The 22,542-nt window shown below is 44.1% G+C and overlaps 1 protein-coding gene across 1 annotated transcript in view; it reads right to left on the reverse strand.

Annotated features, from left to right (window-relative positions):
• The window catches only part of LOC118372827 (voltage-dependent calcium channel subunit alpha-2/delta-3), a 55,784-nt gene that overhangs the window by 15,697 nt on the left and 17,545 nt on the right, over positions 1-22,542 (reverse strand). The window contains exons 7-17 of the mRNA XM_052527203.1: positions 21,005-21,065; positions 20,514-20,664; positions 20,077-20,151; positions 19,870-19,959; positions 12,669-12,782; positions 9,410-9,488; positions 8,644-8,777; positions 7,554-7,571; positions 5,713-5,784; positions 5,549-5,629; positions 4,069-4,143 (exon numbers count right to left, since the gene is read on the reverse strand). Coding sequence (XP_052383163.1) covers positions 4,069-4,143; positions 5,549-5,629; positions 5,713-5,784; positions 7,554-7,571; positions 8,644-8,777; positions 9,410-9,488; positions 12,669-12,782; positions 19,870-19,959; positions 20,077-20,151; positions 20,514-20,664; positions 21,005-21,065 — 950 coding nt within the window. The remainder of the gene's footprint in view (positions 1-4,068; positions 4,144-5,548; positions 5,630-5,712; positions 5,785-7,553; positions 7,572-8,643; positions 8,778-9,409; positions 9,489-12,668; positions 12,783-19,869; positions 19,960-20,076; positions 20,152-20,513; positions 20,665-21,004; positions 21,066-22,542) is intronic.

Genomic DNA, 22,542 nt, shown 5'->3' on the forward strand with positions numbered 1-22,542 from the left:
GTGTGGTTCTCAATCAGAGGCAGCTGTCTATCATTGTCTCTGATTGGGAATCATACTTAGACAGCTTTTCCCATCTGTGTTTTGTGGGTAATTGTTTTCTGTTTCTGCACCTGACAGAACTGTTCGTTTTTTCTCTTTGTTATTTTGTTCTAGTGTTCAGATTTTAATAAACATCATGAACACGTACCACGCTGCGCTTTGGTCCACTCCCTCTTCTTCAGACGAGCGTTACAGAACTATCCACCACCAATGGACCAAGCAGCGTGGTAAGGAGGAGCAGCGTGTAATGGACATGGGAAGAAATCCTGGACGGGAAAGGACCCTGGAGGCAGGCTGGGGAGTATCGCCGAACTGGGAATAGGGTGAGCATCCAGCCAGGAAGGATTGTGCCAGCCCTGCTCTCCAGACCTCCAGTACATCTCTACAGCCCAGGACATCATGCGTCGGCTCTGCACACTGTGTCTCCAGTGCATCTGCACAGCCCAGTGCGTCCTGTGCCTGCGCCCCGCACGTGCCGGGCCAAAGTCACCATCCAGCCAGGACGGGTTGTGCAGGGTCTTAGCTCAAGATCTCCAGTGCGCCTCCACGGCCCAGTGTATCCAGTGCCTCTGCCTAGGACAGGGCCTCCTGTATGTCTCTCCAGCCTGGTGAGCCCTGTGCCTGCGCCCAGAACTAATCCTCTTGCATGTCTCCCCAGCCAGGTGAGCCCTGTGGCAGCTCCACATACCAGACTGCCCATACGTCTCCTCCATCCAGTGATGGTCCATGGCAAGAAGCCTCCAGTGATGATCCATGGCACAAAGCCTCCAGTGAATATCCATGGCAAGAAGCCTCCAGTGATGATCCATGGCACGAAGCCTCCAGTGATGATCCATGGCATGAAGCCTCCAGTGATGATCCATGGCACGAAGCCTCCAGTGAATATCCATGGCAAGAAGCCTCCAGTGATAATCCAGTGATGATCCATGGCAAGAAGCCTCCTGTTATGATACATGGCAAGAAGCCTCCAGTGATGATCCATGGCAAGAAGCCTCCAGTGATGATCCATGGCACGAAGCCTCCAGTGATGATCCATGGCACGAAGCCTCCAGTGATGATCCATGGCACGAAGCCTCCAGTGAATATCCATGGCAAGAAGCCTCCAGTGATGATCCAGTGATGATCCATGGCATGAAGCCTCCAGTGAATATCCATGGCAAGAAGCCTCCAGTGATGATCCATGGCACAAAGCCTCCAGTGATGATCCATGGCAAGAAGCCTCCAGTGATGATCCAGCGATGATCCATGGCACGAAGCCTCCTGTTATGATACATGGCAAGAAGCCTCCAGTGATGATCCATGGCAAGAAGCCTCCAGTGATGATCTATGGCACGAAGCCTCCAGTGATGATCCATGGCACGAAGCCTCCAGTGATGATCCATGGCACGAAGCCTCCAGTGATGATCCATGGCACGAAGCCTCCTGTTATGATACATGGCAAGAAGCCTCCAGTGATGATCCATGGCAAGAAGCCTCCAGTGGTGAGACATGGCACAAAGCCTCCAACGAGGGCCTCCAGCGCCGCCCTCCAGTCCGGAGCCTCCAGCGACGCCCTCCAGGCCGGAGCCACCAGCGACAGCCTCCAGTCCGGAGCCCTGGCCATAGAGAGGGTTTTATTCTCTATTTTGGTTAGGCTAGGGTGTAACTAGGGTGGGCGTTCTAGTTTCTTTAGTTCTATGTTTTCTATTTCGTTGTGTTTGGTTCTCAATCAGAGGCAGCTGTCTATCGTTGTCTCTGATTGAGAATCATACTTAGGCAGCTTTTTCCCACCTGTGTTTTGTGGGCAATTGTTTTCTGTTTTGTTTTTCTGCACCTGACAGAACTGTTCATGGTCATTTTTGCTCTTTGTTATTTTGTTCTAGTGTTCAGATTTTAATAAACATGTACCAAGCTGCCCTTTGGTCCACTCCCTCTTCTTCAGACGAGCGTTACAGATCATCTTTGAGATGTTTCTACAACTTGATAGGAGTCCACCAAAGGTAAATTAGATTAATTGGACATGATTTGGGAAGGCACACACCTGTCTATATAAGGTTCCACGGTTGACAGTGCATGTCAGAGCAAAAACCAAGCCATGAGGTCGAAAGAATTGTCTGTAGAGCCCCCGAGACAGGATTGTGTCGAGGCACAGATCTGGGGTAGGGTACCAAAAAAAATCTGCAGCATTGAAGGTCCCCAAGAACACAGCGGCCTCCATCGTTTTTAATTGGAAGAAGTTTGGAAACACCAATACTCTTCCTATAGCTGGCCGCCGGACAAACTGAGCAATCATGGGAGAAGGGCCTTAGTCAGGGAGCTGACCAAGAACCCGATGGTCAGAGAGCTCAAGAGTTCCTCTGTGAAGATGGGAGAACCTTCCAGAAGGACAACCATCTCTGCAGCACTCCACCAATCAAGCTTTTATGGTAAGTGGCCAGACGGAAGCCACACCTCAGTAAAAGGCACAACAGTCTGCTTGGAGTTTGCCAAAAAGGCCCCTAAAGGACTCTCAGACCATGAGAAACAAGATTCTCTGGTTGGATGAAAACAAGATTGAACTCTTTGGCCTTAATGCCAAGCGTTACGTCTGGAGGAAACCTTGCACCATCCTTATGGTGAAGCATGGGGGTGGCAGCATCATGCAGTGGGGATGTCTTTCAGCAGCAGGGCCTTGGAGACTTGCCAGGATCGAGGGAAAGATGAATGGAGCAAAGTACAGAGAGATCCTTGATGAAAACCTGTTCCAGAGCGCTCAGGACCTCAGACTGGGGCGAAGGTCTACCTTCCAACAGGACAACGACCCTAAGAACACAGCCAAGACAACGCAGGAGTTGATTCGGGACAGGTCTCTGAATGTCCTTGAGTGGCCTAGCCAGATCCTGGACTTGAACCTCATCTCTGGAGAGACCTGAAAATAGCTGTGCAGTGACACTCCCCATCCAAGCTGACAGAGCTTTGGAGGATCTGCAGAGAAGAATGGGAGAAACTCCACAAATACAGGTGTGCCAAGCTTGTAGCGTCATACCCAAGAAGACTAAAGGTGCTTCAACAAAGTATTGAGTAAAGGGTCTGAATACCTATGTAAATGTGATATTTCTGTTTAGTTTTTTTAGAGATGTGCAAAGATTTCTACAAACGTGTTTTTTGCTTTGTCGTTATGGGCTATTGTGGATAGATTGAGAACTTTTTAAAAATCCATTTTAGAATAAGTCTGTAACGTAACAAAATGTGGAAAGGTCAAGGGGTCTGAATACTTTCCTAATGCACCATATGTACACATACTGTACATGCAACATGTCACTGTGCTCTCTCTCTCTCTTGCTCTGCTGTGTGTGCATCTTGCTTGTGTTCCCTCAAATGGTGAGGGGCTGAAGCTCATTGGCAAGAACTTGAATTGCTAGGAGGCTGACCCACTTGGGGGAAAATGTAGGGAAAATAGTGCAGCACAACAAACTAGGGATTTCGTGGTTAATTGAGGTAAGACAGTAATTCTGCTCATAGATTATGCATGTATGAACTACACACTGACACATCCGGGCCCAAAGCAGGAAATAGTCGTTCAGTAGTCGCCAAAGTTCCGGAGAATGTCTTTAAAAGGTCCAATGCAGCCACTTGTATCTCAATATCAAATGTCTGGGTAACAATGAAGTACCTTATTGTGATTGTTTTCAATTAAAATGTTTGTTTTTTTTATTTTAAAAGAATTTTGCTAGGACTCTCTGGGAGGAGTTTGGGTGGGGAGGGGAAAACTGCAATGTACTGTAGCTGTTTAACCACTCCAAAGATTAGTATGTGTAAAGGCTTTTGGGGTTAGGGTTAGTGCATTGTGGCAAGGCTTGGGTTAGGGACACGGGTAGGGTCACAAAATTCAGGCAACTTTCCCAGAATTCCCAGGTTTTCCAGAAATCCTGCTTCGACGATGCCCGGTATAAGGAGGGGATAAGCAGGAAATCCTGAATCCTCTAACCATTATTTCTGAGGAAACCTTTGATTTTACAACCCTAGGCAGAGGACATAGTGTATGAGTGTGTTTAAAAGACAGTGTGTTACCAGTGGCCTCAGGTCCGGATGGGTCAGGATGTAGCCGTTGTTTGTGATGGCAAAGGCGTAACCGTGGATACCCAGCTGAAGGCATAAAAACAATATATAGAGTAGAAGCATGGCTGATTAATTAGGGCCGATTTGAAGTTTTCATAATAATCGGTCATCTGCATTTTTGGCATTTTTATAAAAAAACAATCAATCTTAAATCACGAGTTAACTACATATGGTTGATGATATTACTAGTTTAACTAGCTTGTCCAGTTTTGCAAATAATCAATAATAATAATCAAAAAAAGCCTGTTAATTTATCATCGAATCATGGCCTACTTTGCTAAAAGTGTATTTACGAAAAAGCGCTGTCGTTGCACCAATGTACCTAACCATAAACATCAATGCCTTTCTTAAAATCAATACACAAGTATATATTTTTAAACCTGCATATTTAGTTCAAAGAAATCATGTTAGCAGGCAATATTAACTAGGGAAATTGTGACTTCTCTTGCGTTCTGTGCAAGCAGAGTCCAGGTATGTGCAGCAGTTTCGGCCACCTGGCTCGTTGCGAACTGTGTGAAGACCATTTCTTCCTAACAAAGACCGTAATTAATTTGCCAGAATTGTACATAATCATGACATAATATTGGAGGTTGTGCAATGTACCAGAAATATTTAGACTTATGAATGCCACCCGTTCAATAAAATATGGAACGGTTCCGTATTTCACTGAAAGAATAAACGTTTTGTTTTCGAAAATGCTAGTTTCTGGATTTGACCATATTAATGACCTAAGGCTCATATTTCTGTGTGTTTATTATATTATAATTAAGTCTTTGATTTGATAGAGCAGTCTGATTGAGCGGGGGTAGGCAGCAGCAAGCTCTTAAGCATTAATTCAAACAGCACTTTCCTGCGTTTGCCAGCAGCTCTACACAATGCTTGAAGCACAGTGCTGTTTATGATTTCAAGCCTATCAACTTCCAAGATTAGGCAGGCAATACTATGGTGCCTATAAGAACATCCAACATCAAAGGTATATGAAATACAAATGGTATTGAGCGAAATTGTCCTATAATTCCTATAATAACTACAACCTAAAACTTCTTAACTGGGAATATTGAAGACTCATGTTAAAAGGAACCACCAGCTTTCATATGTTCTCATGTTCTGAGCAAGGAACTTAAACGTTATCTTTTTTACATGGCACATATTGCACTTTTACTTTCTTCTCCAACACTGTGTTTTTGCATTATTTAAACAGAATTGAACATGTTTCATTATTGTTTTGAGACTAAATTGATTTTTATTTATGTATTATATTAAGTTAAAATAAAAATGTTCATTCAGTATTGTTGTAACTGTCATTATTACAAATATTTTTTTTATATATACACATATATAAATATCGGCTGATTAATGAAGTAGAGTACAGTACAACAGTAAATGACAAGGCATCTAATGGGTCATAAACATGGGTTAGTAAACCCAGTACCAGGTGTTTAGGGATGATCTTCATGAGTTCCTGAAGAGGAATGTCTGTGCCCACTACCCCTAGGAGTATACCCTGGTTCTTCTGTAGAGGAAAGAAGAGAGAAAGGGTGAGTATAACACACACAGACACACACACACACACACACACAGACACAAAACACTTACGGTCTCGTTCTTGGTGCTGAACACAGGCATGGCCACAGTGGTCATCAGGCTTGGGCCCTTCTTGTTTCTGGACTGAGATGGAACACAGTGACAGTGACAGAAAGTGGCAAAGACCGATCTCGATTGCATTACTCCTCGTGCCCTCTTTCCTTGTCTCCTTCTCAAAACACATTGGATAAGAAAGACAGAGGTTCCTCCCCTCTGACCTTCTCCTCCAATGGGTTTTGAGAGGGAGACGAGGAGAGAGGACACGAGGAGGTTGCAATCAAGATTTTCCAATTACTTTAACCATCAGAGGCTATTGCTACAGTATTCCATGTCTGACTGATGCTAAATGCTATCCTATTCGGTGTCAATAGAGGAATATATGCACCAATGTCCATCCCTATCAAGTAGGCTTCATCACAACACATCTACAGTCCAGTAATTTCACCAAAATAAACTTCACCAAACACTGTGTCGCCAAATGCTTTTAAAAAAAAATAGAAGTGAGTCTGCAGTGTAAATATATGGTAAATGTTGCTTGCGGGTTTGTGGTTTTACAGTAAATGCACAGTGAAGCTCCAGTTTAGAGCGATCCCCAGTGTGTGTGTGTGTGTGTGTGTGTGTGTGTGTGTGTGTGTCCATTTTGAGAGCGGGGCTGTGTTCAGCAGGATGAGAACTGACATGATTAAACACATGAGCTCACTGAAACTAGGTCTGCTATTCCCTCACCTCAGAGGCTCACGGCCACAGCTGTGAGTGCACTGTGTGTGAGGGTCATAGCCGCTGGAAGTAGAGGTGCTAAGGGTGTTCCAGCACACACTGATGAATCACAATTAAACGATAATGAATATAACAATTATAAATAAATAGTTGTAAAAATGTCATCCACCAAATTAGTGCACTCCCACCCCTAAACATCTTCCCGCAGCCATGGTGAGTGTGCGGCTATTTGTGTATGTGTGTGTGTGCTTGTGTGTGTGTGTGCTTACATGTTTGGCTGTTGTGCGTGTTCATGTACGTGCGTACGAGAGAGGCAATGAACGGTTACTAGGGTGGGATCGTCTTGGCTGCTCGACAAAATGACTGATGGAGGGTCTCACCATCGACCAACCCGCTTCCCCCCAGAGCGACAGCCAAAGCCTAGTCTCACCTATATAGGTAGACCCTGGTAGAATCCCTCAGTCCATCAGAGGAGCTTAGTAAAGACACACTGGGTATACGCAGCAGTAGATACGAGAACTTTCTGGGAAACGACCTTGTGCTTAGCCCCCCCGTCCCCCGTCCCCTCTCCCTCTCTCTACTCCAATGTCAGTTTTATTACGAGCTTGAGGAGATAAAGGCAATGATCCACAGAATGATGAATGGCGATTCTCTGTGGCTGAGATACAAGAGCACACACGCCAGAGGACAATCCCCCAGCCCTTACCTCTGTGTGTGTGTGTGTGTGTGTGTGTGTGTGTGTGTGTGTGTGTGTGTGTGTGTGTGTGTGTGTGTGTGTGTGTGTGTGTGTGTGTGTGTGTGTGTGTGTGTGTGTGTTCTGTGCACAATACACATACAGTAGTGGACAATCCACATACTGAGTAGAAGTAGAGCTTTACACATTACAGCAGTCTCAACTGCGGCTGCAATGCCTTAACTCCACAGCAGGGGAGAAACTCACTACTCAAGGACCCTCAGCAACCAGATTACAGACAAATATCCATGGCAACCATTAACACCTCAAATAAGGTATCCATGTTATACACCATAATGGAAAATAATCCAAATGTGCACAGTAAATACTCTCTAAATGACAAGGAAATGAGAGAGAGTGAGGAAGAGAGAGCGATAGAGAGAGCATTAGAGAGAGGCTTTACCTTGTGTGCCTGGGAGAGCTGCAGAAGGAGACAGCAAAAATGACAAATGAGAATTGAGCTCTCCTCCTGTACAACAGACAGACAGACTGCTCCTCTAGCATTTTAACATTCTAGACACAGAAGTGCAGAACATTCCAGTCAGAATTAATGAAGCTCATAATGAGGAATCAATCCTGTAGCATGAAGGGGACTGATCAGAGAGGACACGGGCGCACACACACACACAGATGCAGGAACACACGCGCACATTCACATACACACACGCACGCACCCTCGCACACACTCACCGATACGCAAGCATGTTCGGGCATGTATACATACTGTATGAACTCATATAGAGGGTGGAAACCAGTGTTGGAAACCAGTGTTGGGAATAGTTACTTGAAACAGCAATATATTACATATTACATTTTTATTTATTTATTTAATTTAAAGTTCCGCGTTACTTTGCATTACGAGAGCCGCACGCTCTACCAAGGATGTGCTACTTACTAACTCAGCTTTGATCGCTTGTTTCTCCTTTCATCTGTGGCGCTGCTTTCCTGTGCTCGTCTACAAGTGCTGCGCTCTATAGGGGCTGCTTAATTAGCCGTATATACTGTTAGCCAAACATCTGTACCGATTCCCTATCTTTCCGTTCAAAATCTCTCTCTCGAGCTGCCAGTTTGCTGCCAGACTGCACATACACGATGGACTCATAGAGATGTATAGAGGGCACACTTTCCACTAGACCCAAAATCCCTCTATGGGCTTTGCTATCACAGAAGCGATCAATGGCAAAGATGAGGGGTGCGCCCTCTATACATTTCTCTGGACAGCAGCTGTCATGACATTTCTCCAAACATCCTTTCTCCGCTCGCGGTCGAGATTGGATCATGGAAATATAAGCCCGGCAGAGATATGATTCTGAAAGCTGTTTGACAAAGTAACTGTAATAATAACACCCCATTTTAAAATGTACCGCAGTCACTTGACTTCGTTACTTATAAAAAGTAAACCGATTGCGTACACTGGTGGACATACAGTACATTATGTACATTATGTACCTTACACACAGTCACTAACTTTTTCCACTCACTATGAAACTTACAGTGCTGTCCACGTAGGCCTCCGTCCAGACCGTGTCATGCTCATGGTCGATGACTTTAGGACGACTCATAACATGAAGATACCTCATCACATTTTCCTGTACGTCAGCCAGTGTGGAGATCTGACTGAAATACCCTGAGGCAACAAGCACACACACGCACACACACACACACACACGCACACACACTGTATCACATTAAGGTATTTCACAGGCATTTCCCAGTAAGTGTGTGTTACTGTGAGTATCAGAATAAGGTTAGACTAGCTGGGCTGTGTAATCCCGCAAGTCATCAGTTTTCCTGACTGTGACTTTCCCAGTCCAGAGCGTTCTCCTCTCATCCGGAGCGTGGGCACACGGGAGCCATCAGCGGCAGGCGGTCAGGGGGAAAGGCTCTGACAGGAAGAGGGATGAGGCAGGGATGCCCCCTGACCCCTCTGTGTCACTCCACTGCTGCTCCGCTCTGCACTACTCACATCAGCAGCACAGCCACCCCCAACACCTCCAAACACACACTAAAACCTGCATATCTTCGCTCCCCACACCTCACACACTAACACCCACAATCCCCCCCTCCCCAAAACACACTCACAATCTAACACCTGCGTCTCTTCTCTTCCCTCCCCAAAACACACACACACACCTCTTTGACAAACACACACCAATAACCACAATTCCTATCACCCGACACACACTCACACCCACCCACACATTTACACACAGCCAAGTGTATGTGTTTCTTATGGTATAGTACGAAGAGGAGACACACCTTTATTAGCACAGGCCATCCATTTCATGTTATCAGCAAAGGCAGACTCTCGGCCAATCAGGTAAGGGAATATGCGCACCTATACGGAGAGGAGACAGCATCGTCAGGCGTTTACAGGGTGGTTGCCAGCTCAGATTTAAATAGAGAGTGCATAAACATTCACCGTGACGGAACGACATGGGGCTCCATCTTCCTGCTCTCATTTTATCTATCTGGAGAGAGGAGATGAGGGGTGGCTGTATGCACTACTACAGTGCTAGATGTGCCTCACGAGGAAAGACCAGTGCTCCGTAGCCATTTATCTTTATTTCTCCCTTCCTCTCTCCTCTCCTCTCCTCATCCCTTTCTCCTTTTCATTGTTTTTCCCTTCCTCTTGCTCCCTTTCTTGCTCATCCATCCATCCATATATCTGCACGCCTGTGCTTCATTAGATCTCTGTGTATGTATAAACCCAAGTCGACAGCACGAAGAGACAAGAGGCAGGTTACGTTCTCTCTGTGGCGTAAGCCAATCAGAGGGCTTCAAGCTGGACATGGGAACGGGTCCATGTGTGCACTTTCTGTGACTCTCTGCCAATACGGCACGGCTCATTGGCTCCAGATGCTATGCTAAGCATATAGGAGAACCAGAGTGAACGGCTGCCAAATACTGCCCCTCTGGGTATGTTTGGGGATGGGGGGTTACACTGCCAAATACTGCCCCTTTGTGCGACACGCATTTGCTTGATAGGACTGGACAAAAGGGCCGTAAGCTGCTGTTTTTATTGCACTGTGAATAGCACAGCAGCCCATTTAATTTCAATTGCATTTGCCTAATGCTTTCACCCAGCCGTTTGTCACAGAGTGGCCCAGAAAACACCCCCCCAGAAAGACCCTCCAATATAGAGCCAGCCTGGGGCGACAATGACAGAGGCTGAGAGGCAGAAGCAGGGCGAAGCCTATGGTACTGGAGGAGGGGATTCAGAGATTCTATTGCCAGCCTGGGGCGCCAGAGGCAGAGGCAGGGGTAGAGGCAGGGGAATGACTGAGAGTAGATACAGGAGGAGAGGGGCTCCACAGCACAGAGCTACAGTCTGGGGCAGTATAGCGGTAGAGGCAGGGAGAAGGCTACTCTATGTGGAGACGTACAGGAGAAGAAGAAGGGCTCTAGATCACTGAGAGCCAGCCCGGGGTAGTAGAGGCAGAGAGAAGACAGGAGGAGAGAGGCCAGACACTGGAGTACATTCAGTCCTCTTCCTCCAGCCAAGCACACGCAAGAGCAGAGTTCGCTGTCTGCGTGAGTGGCTGATTGTGTCAGGCCAATCGGTCGTTGAGGTGGATGGAGGTCAAACAGAGATGAACCGGGCCCCAGGGACAAGCTCTCTGAGCCATCTCCGCAGCCCCTCCATTGTGACTCTTTATGTCGCGCTTATAAAGGCTTTGTGAATGCTACGTAATGTGTTGTCCGTTTTGTCTTTAATTTTTTTTAAAAATTGTATTTCTTTTATCCAAGCATTGTCCCCACGAGGCCTTTTTGCCTCTTGCCAGGCCGTCATTGTAAATAACAACTTGTTCTTAATTGACTTGCCAGGTTAAATAAAAGGTCAAGTGAAAAATCGACATTAATCATCAGCTTAAGTAAAGTGTTACCGGATTTTCTGGTCATTGAACAGGGTTTGGACTGTTTGGATAAAACAGCTCAAAAACAGACGTGCTTAATAGGCAAAGGAAAGCAGCTTGAGTGAAATGTTTTAGGTTTTGACTGGCTCTTTGTTCTGTGTGCAGCGTAAACCATGCGCGAGTGCGGGCTCAGGGACTGAGGCTGAACCATGATTCTGCCCTTGAAAAACAGTTCATCCCTCATGTTTCTCTGGTTAAGGACAAATGTCACGGTGTGTCAGGTCGGCTCTATGAAATACATGTATAGTTCAGGCACTTGTACATTTACTGGGCTGTGAGCTGTACTTTGATAATAAGAACTACATTTCGCCAAACGTTCCAAGAAGGAAAATCAAACTGCCGTCAAATAACCGTCATTTTAAAACGACGGAAAAGGACAAGTCTCAAAGGAAGGAAAACACGGCACAAGCATGAAGGAAATCTCAAATGAAACAGATTCACAATGAGAGTTTGAAAGGAAAACCGAGGCAGTGAGAAAATGAGAAGCAGAGATGGATTGGAGTGTTGGTGTGTCGTTGTCATAACAATACAAAATCAACCAAAGCAAAGTTGCCAGAATGTTTGAATTGCAAATGTTTGGTTGATAAGAGCAACAGTGTTGCCATGGTGATTACATTGATTAGAATACAATTATATTTTAAAATGATGATATAGCAATTGAAAATGGAATGTTGAAATGTTTGGTTGATAGGCACAAATGTTGATTTGGAACTCTGTTTTGGTGGAAATAACCCGAGACTGGACGCTTCTTTCCGCTATCTAAGATTATACACCCAGTGATTTAACCAGTGCCTACCATGGATGGCACAGGGACATCACTATCTTCTGCAATACCTTCAAATTCCATCAGCTATGGTAATACTGAGAAAAATACTGTTTTTTATTTACCAGGATTTGGTTCATTGCTTATTTTTGTGTATTTCTGAGTATTACAGTTTCGAATGCATTTAGGTACATATCAGATCATCAAGTTCCTGCAGGAAACCAATGGACTCCATTTGAATTCAAATTCTATCACTTGAATCTGAATGAATGACTCGACTGCTCCCCACATGAAGAAAAAGCATTTCTGTGGGTTTCTGTTGCATTTATGTAAATCACGAAGTCCATTTGCACTCTTTTGCATTTTCCTGTGGAGGAAAACTTTCTGCAACAAAAGGGTGATGAAAAGAAGTTTTACGAGGATGGAGTTTTACGAGGATGGAGTTTTACGAAAATTTAGCTTTACGAGGATGGAGTTTTATGATACTTTTCTGATGAAGAGATTGAGCAACTTGAATCCATTTCAGGGGTGTTGGAGATGGCTGTGAATCTCTGAGTTATTTTGCAGAAGAAATAAGAAATATAAGATAGGATTGGTAGGTATAGTAAGTTTGATAAATGCATATTGTCCATTTTGATTTTACAAATCAAAAATAGCAGCTGTGTGTATGTGAGAGTGAGTTATTGAATGGTGAATGGTTGTTTGAGAGAGAGAGAAAGAGAGAGAAAGAGAGAGAGAGAGAGAGAGAGAGAGAGAGAGAGAGAGAGAGAGAGAGAGAGAGAGAGAAAGAGAGAGACTACCTATTGTAGCACCTTCCCAGCCATGACCAGTATCTTACCTTTCTGTCTGGCCAATTGAACTTGGCAAAGACATCGTCGTACATCTGCGTTGCCCCGTCAGTCACCAGCATGATAGCCTGGCTACACACACTGCCATGCCCAGTCTGGTTAAACTACGCACACAGAGAGAACACACACGCTTACACAGAGATACACAATACATCGTTAGGAACTTGACTCTGTAGTTTTAGGCAGATTTTGGTTGATTAAAGTTCTGATGATTAATTGATATAGATGATCTACTATTTACAATTTTTCTAATAAGGAAACTCATTGAGTTGAACCAGATGGGAACATCAACGACAGGTTGTGCACCATGGTCTTCCCGACAGCCATATGTCTATCTCCAAAAAGGAGCAACATTTATTCACAGGGCATGTTCATCTCTCCTCTAATCCTATCCCATCTCTGTCTCTGACACCTGGGCTACCTCCGAGAGATCTGGGTTCAAACACTATTTGGGCTTGATTAACTGGGCTTGATTGAGCTAGTCTGACACAATTGAACCAATAGAATACTCACAAGGAGTGCAAACCCTGCCCATCTCGCACTCCAAACGAAAATGCTAAAAGTATTTGAAAGATTTCAAGTAGTGTTTGAGTATTTGAACACAGGTCTACTCTGAGACTCTGTGCCTGTCATCTCTGCCCGTGGCCGTGTAATAGCTGTTTTCACTGCTGATGTCTGATGATGTCTGATACTGGTGCCCGGCGTGCCCGCGGGCCCCGTCAGGGACTAAAACACAGATAATCTCTTTGTAAATAAACCAGGAAGTGCAGCCCACATGAATCTGATGGAAGAAGATGCATGGCGGTAATTAACTGGTTTATTGACCTGTGTGACAGAGGGAATGTGGAGAAATAGAGGTTTGTGGAGGGAGCGCTTTTATCGCCGTCCGAAAGCTGCTGAGCTGAGCACGACTCTGCTCCCAATACACACCAGCATAGCAAGAATGTGTGTGGACACACACACAGGATTACAATACCACACGGACTGTCTCTTTTGACACACACACCTCTTACACATGCATGCACAGTGGTCTCCGTACCCACTGCGGATTACCACAAGTTTTTTTTTTGGTGTATTTTTTCACCTTTATTTAACTAGGCAAGTCAGTTAATAACAATTTCTTATTCACAATGACGGCCAAGGAACAGTGGGTTAACTGCCTTGCTCAGATTTTTACCTTGTCAGCTCGGGGATTCGATCTAGCAACTTTTCAGTTACTGGCTCAATGCTCTAACTAGGCTACCTGCCGTCTTCCAAAAGTTGACCTTGCTCAGAGCATCCCTTCGAGCTAGGGTAAAGAGTTACTGTAGCTATGTCAGAAAGAAGGACAAACACAGCAAGTGATTTACATGTATTTTCTCAACAATATGGTCATCGCTAAACGCTTTGACACCGCAAGCCATTTTAAATCTACGGCGGTTTGGCAAAGAATTGGCAAAGAATTGTAAATAAGGCTGTATTGGATGAAACAAACAGAATTCAAAGCCTGTCAACCACAGTGAACTACACCAAAAAAAAAATATATATATATATATATATATATACCACCCAGACAGAACATAATGTTCACCATAATATTTAAAACAGATTCAGTGTAGAATACATGATTCCATGGTGGGGTCAGTGGTGTGGATCCATGGATGCCAAACAAATTGACCAGTATTTTGGGGTTTTAAACAATAAATAATTGATCGTTCATCTCTCTGCGTGTCATCATTTTCCGTCAATTCGCAAGAGGCTGAATGTGTCTCACAGGAGTTAACATCCGAGTGTGCAAAACAACGCCCTTCTGTCTCTCAACGTGTAGAGCTGTAGATCTGGCGCTGTCTGGTCCAAACGAGGATGGCATTTCTGCTGCCCTTTGCATTGAAGGCAACGGAAGCCAGCGAGCATCTGGGCTTCCTTGACGACAAAATAAAGTAGAAAACATTTGCCATTCACAGCTCAACTGGGAATGGTCCTGGCGCACCAAAAATGGATTTGGATTTGGCATCACTCCTATCAAATCCCATTGAGACCATACGTCCTTGACAGAAAAAAAAAATAATTGTTGCATCTCGCTGTGTTGGTGTCCTTCCCTGGTTAGCTAGCGAGCTAAAATGGTCCCTTTTTCTAAATTAGCCATGGATGGAGCTAGGGATTTGGACTAATTCTCTGTTCTGGGCAATGATTATAATGGCGATTCTGATCCAACCATTCATTTATACATTGTTGTGCCCCTGGCTGGAGAGGACGGAAGTTCAATATGTAGCTAGATGCAGAAGGCTACTGTTAACTAGCTAACGCTGCCCATGAATGGAAGTAAGGCTAGCGAGCAAGCATTTTAACCAGGTAGCCTAGGACAACAAAACAATTAAAGCATGTACTGTATGACAGAGTGATAGACCGTTTCGTCAGCATGAAAGAGAGGAGGATGGTATTGACGTTTCTCTACAAGTAGAGTGAGTCAACGTGTTTTTCTACTTGCTTCCCAAGTGATTTTACCAGTGGTGGAAAAAGTACCTAATTGTCATACTTGAGTAAAAGTAAAGATACCTTAATTGAAAATGACTCAAGTAAAAGTCACCCAATAAAACACTACTAGAGCAAAAGCCTAAAAGTACTTAGTTTGAAGTATACAGACAATTCGGAAAGTGTTCCTCATTTTGTCACTTTACAGCCTTATTCTAAAATGGATTCAATTGTTTTTTCCCCTCAATCTACACACAATACCCCATAATGACAAAGGAAAAACAGGTGTTCAATTTTTTTTGCAAATGTATAAATAACCTGAAATATCACATTTACATAAGTATTCAGACCCTTTACTCAATACTTTGTTGAAGCACCTTTGACAGCGATTACAGCCTTGAGTCTTCTTGGGTATGATGCTTCACGCTTGGCACACCTGTATTTTGGCAGTTTCTCCCATTCTTCTCCGCAGATCCTCTCAAGCTCTGTTAAGTTGGATGGGGAGTGTCGCTTCACAGCTATTTTCAGGTCTCTCCAGTGATGTTTGATTGGGTTCAAGTCCGGGCTCTGGCTGGGCCACTTCAGGGCATTCAGAGACTTGTCCCGAAGCCACTCCTGCGATGTCTTGGCTTTGTGCATAGGGTCATTGTCCTGTTGGAAGGTGAATCTTCACACCAGTCTGAGGTCCTGAGCGCTCTGGAGCAGGTTTTCATCAAGGATCTCTCTTTACTTTGTTCTGTTCATCTTTCCCTCGATCCTGACGAGTCTCCCAGTCCCTGCCGCTGAAAAACATCCCCACAGCATGATGCTGCCACCACCAGGTTTCCTCCAGACGTAACACTTGGCACTCAGGCCAAAGAGTTCAATCTAAGTTTCATTAGACCAGAGAATCTTGTTTCTCATGGTCTGAGAGTCCTTTAGCTGCTGTTTCACAAACTCTAAGTAGGCCGTCATGTGACTTTTACTGAGGAGCGGCTTCCGCCTGGCACTCCACTATAAAGAACTGATTGGTGGAGTGCCGCAGAGGTAGTTGTCCTTTTGGAAGGTACTCCCATCTCCACAGAGGAACTCTAGAGCTCTGTCAGAGTGACTATCACCTCCATGACCTCGGTCACCTCCATGATCAAGGGCCTTCTCCCCTGATTGCTCAATTTGGCTGGTCGGCCAGCTCAAGGAAGAGTCTTGGTGGCTCCAAACTTCTTCCATTTAAGAATGATGGAGGCCACTGTGTTCTTGGGGACCTTCAATGCTGTAGACATTTTTTAGTACCCTTCCCCAGATTTGTGCCTCGACACAACCCTGTCTCGGAGCTCTATGGACAATTCCTTCGACCTCACGGCTTGGTTTTTACTCTGACATTAACTGTCAACTGAGGGACCTTATATAGACAGATGAGTGCCTTTCCAAATCATGTCCAATCAATTGAATTTACCACAGGTGGACTCCAATCAAGTTGTAGAAACATCTCAAGGATGAGATGAAATGAAATGAATGAAAACAGGATGCACCTGAGCTCAATTTCGAGTCTCATAGCAAAAGGTCTGAATACTTATGTAAATTATGTACTTTTTACTCCATACATTTTCCCTGACAACCATTACTTATTACATTTTGAATGATTAGCAGGACAGGAAAATGGTCTAATTCACACAATTATCAAGAGAACATCCCTGGTCATGCATACTGCCTCTGATCTGGTGGTGGCACTAAACACATATGCTTCATTTGTAAATGATGTCTGAGTGTTGGAGCATGCCCCTGGCTATCTGTGCCGTCTGGTTTGATTAATATAAGGAATATTAAATTATTTATACTTATACTTCTTATACTTTTAATTTATACTTTTTTTTTTTTTACTTTAAGCATATTTTAGCTATTACATTTACTTTTGATATGTTTTCCTAGTCTCCACACAATACCCCATAATGATAAAGCGAAAACAGATTTTAAAAATATGAATAGTAAAGTAGAGCACAGATAGCCCCCCAAACTACTTAAGTAGTACTTTCAAGTATTTTTACTTAAGTACTTTACACCACTGGATTTTACCCACAAACCGCTACTGGGTAGGATACGAGGGTTGACAAATGTGGAGATTATGGGATGATGGTGATGATCAATATTATGGTCAAGGTGTGTTTATGCTCAGACCCACGGTCCTGGTTCTAACAGAGAAACACACAAGCACCTTCGGGAAACCATAGTCTTGAGAATGCTGCAGTGTACTCCAGAGCTAGTCAATCGCCTCCTACCTTCGATCTGCCCTGCGATAAGCCAGAGAGAAAAATGGCTCTAGCCCAGTCAGTATCCACTCCATCCATTCACCAAGGTGGTAGCCTGGCCTACTGTAACAATGCATTTCACACTTGGCCTATTGGCCAACTGATTACCATATTCATTGGACTAGCTTCAATGAATCGTACCAATGCAGACATTGAAGCCGTGCTCACGGGACTCTGCGCGTTGCGGCGGACCGCTAGCCTGAAAACAGAGAGATAAAAGGAGAGCAGAGAGGTCTTATCTCCACCGGCTTTGTGTTCCAATCATCCTCCTTATTAATCAGCACCGTTAATTACAGTCATTAATCACCTTCAGAATCGACGTGTCTGTGTTCGCTGGGGGTGGAACGGAGGATAGCGGGGATTGCAGTGAAGCGTTTCGAACGGGGAAAACGGGGAGGAGACGCGCTGTACTCAGAGCTTGAGAATAAGTAGGTACACCTTGCTGGAGTGTACTGATGTTGCTCGTTTTCATCATTCAATTAGGTTGGGACATGAAACTATTGTGCCTGAACTAATTGCCTTTCTACTCAAACTTCTCTGGCGTGTACCCAAGAGTGTTTACGTATTTGTTGTTCAATCAAGTAAAAAGTAATTCTGGAAATTTACTGAAGTCTAAGACGCATTTGAGAACCAATTTGTGTTTAAGGTTTTGTGTTGTGTGTTTCATCCGCTCTACATAGTAGACAGTTGCTGTGTGATGTTCATTATGTGGATACACAGATACGGCACATGTAAGACGCACAGTTGAAATCGGAAGTTCACATACATCTTAGCCCAATTACATTCAAACTCAGTTTTTCAAAATTCATGACATTTAATCCGAGTAAAGATTCCCTGTCTTAGGTCAGTTAGGATCACAACTTTATTTTAAGAATGTGAAATGTCAGAATAATTATTTATTTAAGCTTTTATGTCTTTCATCACATTCCTAGTGGATTAGAAGTTTACATACACTCAATTAGTATTTGGTAGCATTGCCTTTAAATTGCTTAACTTGGGTCAAACGTTTTGGGTAGCCTTCCACATGCTCCCCACAATAAATTGGGTGAATTTTGGCCCATTCCTCCTGACAGAGCTGGTGTAACTGAATCAGGTTTGTAGGCTTCCTTGCTCACACACGCTTTTTCAGTTCTGCCCACAAATTTTCAATAGGTTTGAGGGCAGGGCTTTGTGATGGCCACTCCAATACCTTGACTTTGTTGTCCTTAAGCCATTTTGCCACAACTTTGGAAGTATGCTTGGGGAAGGTAATTTGTCCATTTGGAAGGTCATTGTCCATTTGCTTCAATATATCCACATAATTTACCTTCCTCATGTTGCCATCTGTTTTGTGAAGTGCACCAGTCCCTCCTGCAGCAAAGCACCCCCACAACATTATGCTGCCACCCCCGTGCTTCACGGTTGGGATGGTGTCTTCAGCTTGCAAGCATCCCCCTTTTTCCTCCAAACATAGCGATGGTCATTATGGTCAAACAGTTCTGTTTTTGTTTCATCAGACCAGATGACATTTCTCCAAAGAGTACGATTTTGTCCCCATGTGCAGTTGCAAAATGTAGTCTGGCTTTTTTATGGCGGTTTTTGAGCAGTGGCTTCTTCCTTGCTGAGCGGCCTTTCAGATTATGTCGATCTGGACTCATTTTACTGTGGATATAGATACTTTTGTACCTGTTTCCTCCAGCATCTTCACAAGGTCCTTTGCTGTTGTTCTGGGATTGATTTGCGCTTTTCGCGCCAAAGTATGTTCATCTCTAGGAGACAGAACGCGTCTTATTTCTGAGTGGTATGATGGCTGCGTGGTCCCATGGTGTTTATACTTGCGTACTATTGTTTGTACAGATGAACGTGGTACCTTCAGGCATTTGGTAATCGCTCCCAAGAATGAACCAGATTTGAGGAGGTCTACAATATTTTTTTCTGAGGTCTTGGCTGATTTATTTTCATTTTCCCATGAGGTCAAGCAAAGAGACACGGCGTTTGAAGATAGGCCTTGAAATACATCCACAGGTACACTTCCAATTGACTCAAATTATGTCAATTAGCCTATCAGAAGGTTCTAAAGCCATGACATCATTTTCTGGAATTTTCCAAGCTGTTTAAAGGCACAGTCAACTGAGTGTAACTGAGTGTATGTAACTTCTGACCCACTTCTGACCCACTGGAATTGTGATAAAGTGAAATAATCTGTCTGTAAACAATTGTTGGAAAAATTACTTGTGTCATGCACAAAGTAGATGTCCTAACTGACTGGCCAAAACTATAGTTTGTCAACAAGAAATTTATGGAGTGGTTGAAAAACTAGTTTAATGACTCCAAAGTAAGTGTATGTAAACTTCCGACTTGAACTGTAGCTACTGTATATTTCTTTGTGCAATGTCTGTGGTGAACGAATGAATGAATGAATGAATGAATGAATGAATGAATGAACTTTTACAGTGTTAAAGTCGGAGGCTGAACTTACATCATTTAGAATGGTGAATGCTTCGGTCAGAGCATCACCCAGCAGACCAATCCCTTTGGCGAACAGCTTGTCCAGATGTTCTCGGAAATGCTAACAGATAACATAGGAAGAGGCAAACATGATATGATCTACATACAATTGTGTGTGTGTGTGTGTGTGTGTGTGTGTGTGTGTGTGTGTGTGTGTGAGAGAGAGAGGGGAACTTACAGCTTTATTATTTCTGTCTGCTCGTACCAGTGTACCGTTCAGACAAGGCTCCACATAGTGCATTTCCTGATTGTACTGTGAACACATATGGAGAGGGTTAGATATGAGTGGAATGATACATGAAGTGCGCACACACACACACACACACACACACACACACACACACACACACACACACACACACACACACACACACACACACACACACACACACACACACACACACACACACACACATTGTGCAGGAAATTCTAGACATACCTATTCATCCATTGTCATTGTTTTAGATAAGAGGTTGACTAATCATCATAAACACGGTATAGAAAAACGAGCTGTAGAAACACCTTATTTTACTCAAATAAACAGATAAGTTTAATTACCCCCCACACACACACACAAAATACCACCCCCACAAACAGGTCATTAATGATACTGACAGCGATGATGTTGAAGAAGTCATCGTCTCCCAGTGTGTCCAGTATAGAGGAGACCGTCTGTCTGGCAATGGTCAGTCTCAGGCCCTTCATACTGCCACTAACGTCCACCAGGATCACCATGTCTTTAGGAGACGTCGCTGCCTGGATGTACCTGAGCACGGAGGGATGATAACCTAGTTTCCACACAGTAGCCCAACATTGGATCTATCTATCCATCAAATACATGGGAGTATAGCAAGTGCGTGGACAACAACACACAACCTGGTGCCCAACCTAGGACTGCAATGCAGCAAACATTGACTGGAATCAATTTACTGTAGCGGAGCCAAAGCAACACACAACAAATGGACAACGTACGTGACAGGGTTCAAGACTTGCCATACTGTACGCTGCACAAACGTCTTGATATGGACATCATACTGTAGGCTACAGGGCAAGAGAGGAAGCCGTGTTCTAATTGGCTAATGTTGACCTATTGTGAAAAAGCTTACCACTTCCTGTTCCTGCAGTCGAAGGCGATGACCCCGTGTTCGTCTGGATGCCATTTGACCCCTGCAGCCATGAGGAGAAAGACATGTAGCTAGATACACAAAGCACCATGTTTATGTCATACGGAGTGTAAGGATGTGCCAGAGTCAACTATGGGCTGCACATTGCCTGTAGAAATGGCAGTTAAACATGTCTCCGTTTCTTTCATTGCTACTCAATAAAAATTAGAAAGGAGAGTCAGGTCTAAGAATGCCAGATCCCTGAAGGGCACAGTGCTATGCTAGTATGTCCTACACTCTAAAGCAGGCCTGGGAAATTCCAGTCCTCGAGGGCCTGATTGGTGTCACAGTTTTGCCCCAGCCCCAGTTAACACACCTGACTCCAATAATCACCCAATCATGAGCTTCAGTTTCGAATGCAATTTGATTAATCAGCTGTGTTTGCTAGGGATGGGGAAAAAGTGTGACTCTGCTCTAAAGCCTCATTCACATTACTGAGCAGTCTGGACATCATTCATTTCAATGGGGATCGTCCACAACGGAGTGGTACCGCAGCTCCCCCTTGCGGTTGAAGGCTCATGTGCAAAACGGATGTTGCATGCTTCAAATTTTTCCAAACTTTGAGTTGTCTTCACTGCAGCCAGAGAGGAAGAGGTGAAGCGAGAGGGATAACTGTGTCCATAATCTGTTTTAGTGAATAGTGAATACTATTTTAATAGTAATGTTAAATTGACTGTTGCCTCCCATTTCATTTTATTGTGATGGTAATGACTTTTGTTTTTGATGAGAATTGTTAAGTGGAGGTCACTAGCGACACTATCTTCAACTTAGCCTAGCTTTTAGCTAGCTAGCTGCTCTGATAACTAGCTTGACTTGCTAGAAAGTTAGAGAAACAAGTTGAGGAAAAAGTAACTAAACAAAACATTTAATTATCACCTGAAACAATATATTTCACCCCCCAAATGCTATCTCTGACGAGAGACTGGGCACTCCTCTATCTTGTCTTGCGTTGTGAAACCCTATGCTCTCGGTCCACCAGCGGAACGAGATTGTGTGAAGATGACATACAACGTAATGAAACACGTCATGATGTGTACGGGGCATAGCACTACACTAGCCTGACCTAATGCAGGACATCATCTACTGTCATCCACAGTGATGAATGACTTTAAATGATGTGACTACAATGAGAAGGGGACGCATTTCTGCATCACCACTTATTGGCCATCTTTGTGGTGTTACAGTAGGATATAGTACTGCAGTCAGCCCTGTGGCTGTCTGATGGTGCTGTAATGATCCAATATCTGTGACTGCCATTGCTCTGGACTGCTTTGTAGTATGCCGCTGCTGGACTCACACATTGGGATTAATTTGCTATATGCATCCTCTCTGACGGTCTGTAAAATTACAACATTAGCAAAATCACCCTTTTAGCGATTCCATTTCATTTCCCCGCAGTTCGTACAGTGACTGCTCCAAGAACCTCCCCCCCACACACACACACTTAGACACACAGACACACACTTAGACACACACACACA

This window comes from Oncorhynchus keta, chromosome 10 (genome assembly GCF_023373465.1).
Source record: "Oncorhynchus keta strain PuntledgeMale-10-30-2019 chromosome 10, Oket_V2, whole genome shotgun sequence".
Taxonomy (NCBI): domain Eukaryota; kingdom Metazoa; phylum Chordata; class Actinopteri; order Salmoniformes; family Salmonidae; genus Oncorhynchus; species Oncorhynchus keta.